The sequence below is a fragment of the Cebus imitator genome, unplaced genomic scaffold (assembly GCF_001604975.1).
Source record: "Cebus imitator isolate Cc_AM_T3 unplaced genomic scaffold, Cebus_imitator-1.0 Scaffold95, whole genome shotgun sequence".
Taxonomy (NCBI): domain Eukaryota; kingdom Metazoa; phylum Chordata; class Mammalia; order Primates; family Cebidae; genus Cebus; species Cebus imitator.
The window spans coordinates 6,684,238-6,692,582 of NW_016107410.1; the positions used below are offsets into that span (position 1 = coordinate 6,684,238).

The 8,345-nt window shown below is 42.0% G+C and overlaps 1 protein-coding gene across 22 annotated transcripts in view; it reads left to right on the forward strand.

Annotated features, from left to right (window-relative positions):
* The window catches only part of R3HDM1 (R3H domain containing 1), a 195,160-nt gene that overhangs the window by 181,782 nt on the left and 5,033 nt on the right, over positions 1-8,345 (forward strand). For 11 of the 22 annotated variants that reach the window (XM_037741156.1, XM_037741162.1, XM_037741157.1 and 8 more), the window contains 2 exons: positions 3,018-3,162; positions 3,262-3,285. The exons of 1 other annotated variant lie outside the window; for it this stretch is intronic. In XM_037741156.1, coding sequence (XP_037597084.1) covers positions 3,018-3,162; positions 3,262-3,285 — 169 coding nt within the window. The remainder of the gene's footprint in view (positions 1-3,017; positions 3,163-3,261; positions 3,286-8,345) is intronic. 10 more of the 22 variants (XM_017536048.2, XM_017536044.2, XM_037741160.1 and 7 more) reach the window with 1 other exon arrangement.

An 8,345-nucleotide genomic window follows, 5' to 3' on the forward strand; every position in this document is an offset into this window, starting at 1 on the left:
AAAAAAAAAAAAAAAAAAAGAAAGAAAGAAAAAAGAGTTATCCATTAGATATAAATATCTGTATACCGAAATATTTACAAGTAAAATGCTGAGATTTGCTTTAAATTAAACTTCAGGAAAAACAAAGCAGGGGCAATCACAGTTGAACCTAGATAATGGGTACATGGAATTTCATTATGCTTTTCTATCTATACTTTTATATACTTGAAATTTTATAGAATTTAAAGGTTTTATCTTTTGTTGAGACAAAGTCACACTCTGACACCCAGGCTGGAGTGCGTTTGCAAAATCACGGCTTACTGCAGCCTCAGCCTCCTGGGCTCAGGCAATTTTTTCTCCTTACCTTCCCAAGTAGCTGGGACTACAGGTATACACTACCACACCCAGCTAATTTTTTCATTTAGAGTTAGGGTCTGGCTCTATTACCTAGGCTGTAGTGCAGTGGCGTGATCTGGACCTATTGCACCTTCCATCTCCTGGGCTCAGGCCATCCTCCCACTTCAGCCTCTTGAGTAGCTAAGACCACATATGCACACCACCATGCCCAACTAATTTTTTTTTTTTTTTTTGTAGAGATGGGGTATTGCCATGCTGCCCAGGCTGATCTCGAACTCCTGAGTTCAAGCGGTCCACCTGGCTCAGCCTCCCAAAGTGCTGGTATCATAGGCTTGAGCTGCTTTACCCAGCCAGGTTTTAACTTTTTTTAAAAAGATAAAGGTTGGGTGTGGTAGCTCACGCCTGTAATTTCAGCACTTTAGGAGGCCAAGGAGAAAGTATTACTTGAGACCAAGAGTTCAAGAACAGCCTAGGCAATATAATGAGATCTCATCTCTACAAAAAATTAAAAATTAGCCAGGTGTAGTGGGGTACACCTGTAGTTTTAGCTACTCGGGAGGCTGAAGCAGGAAGATTGCTTGACCCTGAGTGGTAGACGCTGCAGTGAGCTGTGATCACACTACCATACTCCAGTGTAGGTGACAGAGTGAGACCCTGTCTCAAAAAAAAGGGGGGGGGGGGCAAAGGTCATTTATAGATCAGCTCACAAACTATCAATGGCCACTAAACAGATGAAAATATAAAACTGCTTTTTATCTATATAATCGGAAAAATTCAGGAAGACCAATAATCTACCATAGTAATAGTTTGGGAAAGATCAAGTTATAAACTCCCTTGGACTCTCTTTGTAGTAGTGTAAGTTGGTACAGCTCTTTGGAATGCACTTTGGAGACATTTTTCAAAATGTAGATATGCTTCTAGAACTTTGCCCAGTAAAAATTGTATCATAAGTGTGCAAAAATATGTGTACAGTATTTCTTTTTTCCCTGTTGTAATATTGAAAAACTGTAAACAGTGTTGACATTCATCAATGAGTAACTGATTTTACTGTACCATTTAGGAAAATGGCCTTAAGTATGTAATACTGAAAAGAATGAGATACACCTACTATTAAGATGGTAGTTTCTAAATAACTATTCTCCATTCAAAGGAACTAGGGCTCCTTAGAAAAATAACTATTGCCAGAGTTGGTGCAGGGAAAGAACCAGATGGGTGGGGCCATCTTGCTGTGCCAGAAAGGAAGGAAGGGACAGAAGAAAAATAGGATGTGTTGAAGAATACAGGATCAGGAGTGAAGGTTTGGGGCATAAAAGAATGATAGAGGCTGGGCACGGTGGCTCACGCCTGTAATCCTAACACTTTGTGAGGCCAAGGCAGGCAGATCACCTGAGGTCAGAAGTTGAAGACCAGCCTGGCCAGTATGGCGAAACCCCATCTCAAAAAAAAAAAAAAGAATGATAGAAATGAACGATCACCCATAGAATAAAATAAGAATTCATGAATCCAGACTGATAAAAATCAATAACTGGAAAATGAAACGCTGTCTTACACTAGTGTAAGTGAGAAATATAGAAGGAATCATGAAATTAGAAAATCATCACCAAGAAACCATCAGGCAAGAGTCACCACTAGATGCTACACAACCAGCGGGTGAAATTCTGATGAAAAGCATAATTGTTTTTTTAAAATATCTCCCCACAAGATACTTAAAACTACAAAGTAAAAAATTGTAACTTACAGTGGAGAAACCTGGTAGGCACCACCTCAAAAAAGCAGTTGAAGTTGAAGTAAATATCACCAGTATGACATAGACATCAGATTCCTTCTGATGTGATCCATTGAGAAGGGCACAACATTACTTCTCTGGTGTTCCTCCCCCAAATATATAACATGAATGACCTCAGATGATCCTTTTTAATGAGGAGACAGCAGACAAACCCAAATTGAAGGACAGTCTACAAAGTAACCGATCGTCTGAAACAAATCTTCAGAAATGTCAAAGTCATAAAAGAAAAGAAAGATGTGTTGTTCTGTTTCAGATTAAATAAGATTAAAGAGCCATGACAATGAAATGCAGCCCTTGATTCTAGTCTGGATTCTGGACTTGAAGGGAAACATTTTTCCTATCTTTTGCTACAAAGGATGTTAGTGGGACACTTGGCAAAATTTAAATTAACAGTAGATTAGATAATAGCACTGAATTGTTAATTTTCTAGCTTTAATTATTCTACTTTGATTGTACTTTAAAAGTCCTTGTTCTTAGGAAATAGACACAATTTTGGATTAAAGGAGTATCATGTGAAATTCACTTTCAAACAGTTCCAAAAAACACAATGATATATAGGTATATATGTGTGTACACAAAGAATGAGTTAGCAGTGTGTATTCTCTCATGCAGAAGTATTGGCAATGACATTGCCGAGGTACAAAGCAAGTTTTGAAAATAGGATGTTTTCATTTTTGAAATGAAAATGTCTGTTCCCATTTTTGTGAAAAATGGATGTATGAATGCATGTGCATAGAAACAATCTGTCACCAGTGTTTATTTTTGGGAATTGCAGATTACATATTTCTCTGATGTTTGAATTCTTTTCTAACAAGTACATATTTGTAATCAGAAAGAATAAAAAATAAGCGTGCCCAAAATGCTGACCCATTTTCTTGACAAATTGTAATTGCAGCACAGCCCTCAACTCAGTAGTCCCATTATTTCACCAGCTCAGTCGCCAGCACCAGCTCAGCTGTCCACCCTGAAAACTGTACGTCCCTCTGGACCACCACTTTCCATCATGCCCCAATTTCCTAGACCTTTTGTTCCCAGGCAAGGTAAGTGTACATGAAACCAGTCACAACTTCAGAGAATTTAAGACATCCATTCCCAATCACTTGGTAATTTTTCTTGGCAATACCGCCTATTTTCCACAGGGCTGCATCTTCCCCTCCACTCAGGCATGTCTATTTGTGACCATATACTCTCCTAACCTTAATTCATAATTGCTAATTAATAATTATTAATTCAGTAATTACTTATATTCAGTAATTACATGAGCACATTAAAATGGCTTTAACTTATTCTTATAATCCATTCCTCTATAGTAATAATACAGTTTTCTACATTTATTCAGTATGTTAATTTCTATGTTAGAGTAATGTATATCAAGAATTTATCCAGGCCAGGTGTAATGGCTTACATCTGTAATCCCAGCACTTTGGGAGGCAAATACAGGAGGATCACTTGAGGCCAGTCAAGACCCTGTCTCTGCAGAAACTACAAAAATCAGAAGTGGTGGCACATGACTGTAGTCATAGCTACTCAGGGGGCTGAAGCAGGAGGATCACTTGAGCCCAGGAATCCAAGACTACAGTGAGCTCTGATTGTGCCTCTGCATTCCAGCATTGACACCACAGCAAGACTCTGTCTCAAAAATAAAACAGAAAAAAGAGATTATCCAAAAATTTATTCAGCAAACATTTATTAAGGAAATGCTATGTCCTTGGTGTATAAAGATAAATGAAGAGAAGTCCTCACCCTCACTAACCCTTAGACTTGGGGGAGCAGATATGCAAGCAGATGATCATAAACTAATATGCAAACCATTTTATTAACTGGAATTTATCCTAATGATAATGCACACAAAGATTTATATACAGAAGAGTTTATCCTGTAGCAAAAAAAAAAAAAAAAAAATTAAAAGCAGCCTAACTTTGATCATCAATGAGGAATATTTAAATTATGGTATATTCATGCAAGGAATATTATGTAGCTATCTAAAAAATCATAAAAGTGGTGGCTGGCACAGTGGCTCACACCTGTAATCCCAGCAGTTTGGGAGGCCAAGGCAGGTGGATCACGAGGTCAGGAGATCAAGACCATCCTGGCTAACACAGTGAAACCCCATCTCTACCAAAAATACAAAAAGTTAACTGTGTGCGGTGGCACACACCTGTAGTGCCAGCTACTCATGGAGGCTGAGGAAGGAGAATCTCTTGAACATGGGAGTGGAGGTTGCAATGAGCTAAGATTGCGCCACTGCACTCCAGCCTGGGTGACAGAGCGAGACTCTGTCTTAAAAAAAAAAAAAAAAAAGTGGGGAGGGGCAGTATTCACAATATGATGAGTGATTTTTAAAAACAAGTTACACAGACACTTTGAAGTAGTATGCAGATGTCTAATAAGCCCTTGAAAAGATATTTAACATGAGTCATTATAGAAATGAATATTCAAGCCAGAATGAAATATCACTTCACATTCATTAGAATGGCTATAATCTAAAAGATTGACAACACCAAATATTGGTAAAGAATGTTCTCACTTGCTGGGCATAGTGGCTCATGCCTGTATTCACAACACTTTGGGAGGCTGAGGCGGGTAGATCACTTGAGGTCAGGAGTTCGAGACCAGCCTGGCCAACATGGTAAAACCCCATCTCTACTAAAAATACAAAAATTAGCTGGGTGTGGTGGCACATGCCTGAAATCCCAGCTACTTGGAAGGCTGAGACGGGAGAATCAGTTGAACCCGGGAGGCAGAGGTTGCAGTGAGCCAAGATTGCACCACTACAATCCAGCCTGGGTGACAAGATTGAGACTCCATCGCAAAAAAGAAAAAAGAATGTTCTCACTTATAAGTGGGAGCTAAACACTGATGGACACAAAGAAGGGAACAATAGACACTTGGACCTACTTGAGGGAGAAGGGTGAGGATTGAAATGTACCTATTGGGTACCGTGCTTATTGTCTGGGTGACAGAATAATAAGTACACCAAACTCCCACAACATGCAAAATCCATATGTGAATAATTAAGAAGCAATGTTGGTAAAGATACAGAGCTACGAAAATTCTCACACATTAGCGGTGAGTACAATGATAAAACCACTTCAGGAAAAGGTATGGCAGTTTTCTAAAACTTTAGTCACTTGCCATACAATCCAGCAATTTCACTCTTTTTTTTGTTTGTTTGTTTTTGTTTTTTTTTTTGAGACGGAGTTTCGCTCTTGTTACCCAGGCTGGAGTGCAATGGCGCGATCTCGGCTCACCGCAACCTCCACCTCCTGGGTTCAGGCGATCTCCTGCCTCAGCCTCCTGAGTAGCTGGGATTACAGGCACGCGCCACCATGCCCAGCTAATTTTTTGTAGTTTTAGTAGAGACGGGGTTTCACCGTGTTGACCAGGATGGTCTCGATCTGTTGACCTCGTGATCCACCCGCCTTGGCCTCCCAAAGTGCTGGGATTACAGGCGTGAGCCACCGCGCCCGGCAGCAATTTCACTCTTAGAGGAAAGAGAATTGCAAACATTTTCACACAGTCTTGTATACGAACCTCTATAACAACTTTACTTCATAATAGCTCAAACTGGGCATGATCCACATGTCTATCAACAGGAGACTGGATAAGCAGATTGTGCTGTATCCTTACAAGGGTACTAGTCAACAATAACAGTGAACAAAGCAAACTACTGACACACAACAACACGATGACTCACCGGGTCACGATGTTAACCAAAAAATAAACCAGACAAATAGAGAATATATTCTATATGATTCTAATTATATAAAATCCAGCTGTAGATAAACTAATCTGTGGTGTTAAAAATCAGATAGTAGTAGAGATGGGATGTGGAACTGACTGGAAAGGGGCTAGAGAGAACTCTTCCAGGGATGGAAATGTTCTTTATGTGGGCAGGGGGGTAGGGGGTAGGGTCATGGTTACGTGGACTTTTACAATTGTTAGAATTCATCAAGTTCAACACTTAAAATGTGTACTTTGTTGATTTTATGTGTTAATTATATCTCGATTTCCTTAAAAAGTTATTCACACACAAATGCATGTGTGAGTGCACACATATAGAAGACTGAAAAGATACACACCAAAATGTTAGAATTGATGGAATTACCAGGGTGGGTTTTATTGTGATTAGTTTGTTTGTTTTGAGATAGCATCTCACTCCATTACCCAGGTTGCAGTGCAGTGGTGCACTCATGGCTCACTGCAGCCTTGACCTCCCCAGGCTCAGGTGATCCTCCCACCTCAGCCTCCTGAGTAACTGGGCTTACAGGTGTGCTAGCACACCTGGCTAATTTTTGTATTTTCAGTAGAGGCAGTATTTTACCATGTTGCCCAGGCTGGTTTTGAACTCCTTGGTTGAAGCAATCCCCCTACCTTGGCTTCCCAAAGTGCTGAGATTACAAATGTCAGCCACCACACCCAGCACCAGGGTGGTTTTTATTTTCTCCTTTGTAATTCTCTATCTCCAAATTTTCTACAAAGAAATTCCTTATTAAATTTAGAAAAAAGGCTGGGCGCGGTGGCTCATGCCTGTAATCCCAGCACTTTGGGAGGCCAAGGGGAGCGGATCACGAGGTCAGGAGTTCCAGACCAGCCTGACCAACGTGGTGAAACCCCATCTCTACTACAAATAAAAAAAAAAAAAAAAATTAGCTGAACATAGTGGCGCCAGACTTTAGTCCCAGCTATCAGCTACTTGGGAGGCTGAGGCAGGGGAATCGTTTGAACCTGGGAGGCAGAGGTGGCAGTGAGCTAGATCTTGACACAGCACTCCAGCCTGGTGACAGAGCGATACTCCGACTCAAAAAAAAAAAAAAAAAACCCATTTTGTTTTTGCATAAATTGCTCTGTTCTCTGCATGAGCTTTGTCAGCACCTCTGAAATGTACCTATGTGTTGGGGACTTCTCTCCGCAGCCCGTGGGACCCCTTTACCTAGTGGATCCCAAAGTACTGTGTGCAGAAAAAAAACCTGAAAGGAGGGCCCCAGAAACGCCTGCGGTGAGGGCATGGGAATGCTTTCCCACTCTTGCTGATGTTTTTCCATGATGGAGTTCTAGGTTTTTTTTTTTCTATTTTTAAAATTAAATTGTATATATTTAAAATTATTATTTAAGTTTTCGTAGAGAGGAGGGTCTTGCTCTGTTGCCCAGGCTGGTCTTAAACTCCTGGCCTCAAGTGATCCTTTCTCCTCGGCCTCCCAAAGCGCTGGAATTGCATGCATGAGCCACTGCGCCCAGCAAATTTAATTTCAATTTTTAATGACAGTTCGTTTTTCCTAATGAGAAAAAAAAAAAAAAAAAAAAAAATACCCAAACCCTGCAGGGGCGGCGGTGGCTGGGGTCGCCAAAGGCAGGGGTTTCGGCGCTGGAGGGCAGGGGCGGGCGCGGGAGGGCTGTGCGGTCAAGTCCTGGGGATGGGGGCAGCTCCTGGGGTAGGGAGCTGTCTCTGCAGGCGCACCCCTGCCCGCCCGGCTTAGCAGACTCCCTCAGCGGCCGAGACCGGTGCAGCTCTCCGCGCTCCCTGGCAACGGAGCCCCAGTTCCGTGTCCTGGAGGCTGAGCCCGCACCCCTGTGTCCCTTTGTCCCCATGTCCCAGAGTCCCCAAGAGGCGAGGCATCCTCTCATCCCCTGCATGCCCACCTGCGCGTCCCCGACATCCCCCGCATCACCTGCAACCCTGAAGGACACCGCTCACCACTGCCCTGAAACGTCGCATCTACTCATCCCTGCCCTCCCAGGCACCCTGTACCCTGACACTGTCTTCCAGGCCACACCCCTTGTCTCGCCTCCAATATTTCCCCATCCCTACACTTTCACAGTTCAACGTGGGACATGTCGCCATGGGGTGGGGGGCGGGAAACAGGGCATCTTCAGGCTTCCCTGCTTTGTCCTCTTTTTTTTCACCCCAGTTTTACTGAGATATAATTCACATATCATATAATTTGTCCACAGAAGCTATAGTGGTTTCTAGGGTATTCACAGAGTCCTACACTCCCCAGCTCCCCAATACCCATCCTCCCGACTGCAGGCAATTCTACTTTCTGTCCTATTCTAGACCTTTTATAGCGATAGAATCAAGCCGTATGTGGTCTCTTGTCGCTTCTTTTCCTTAGCATAACGTCCTCAAGGTTCATCCATGTTGTAGCCTGTAGCAGTGCTCCCTTCCTTTCTCATTACCAAGTAATATTCTGTTGCATGACCACGACACTTTTTTTTTTTTTTT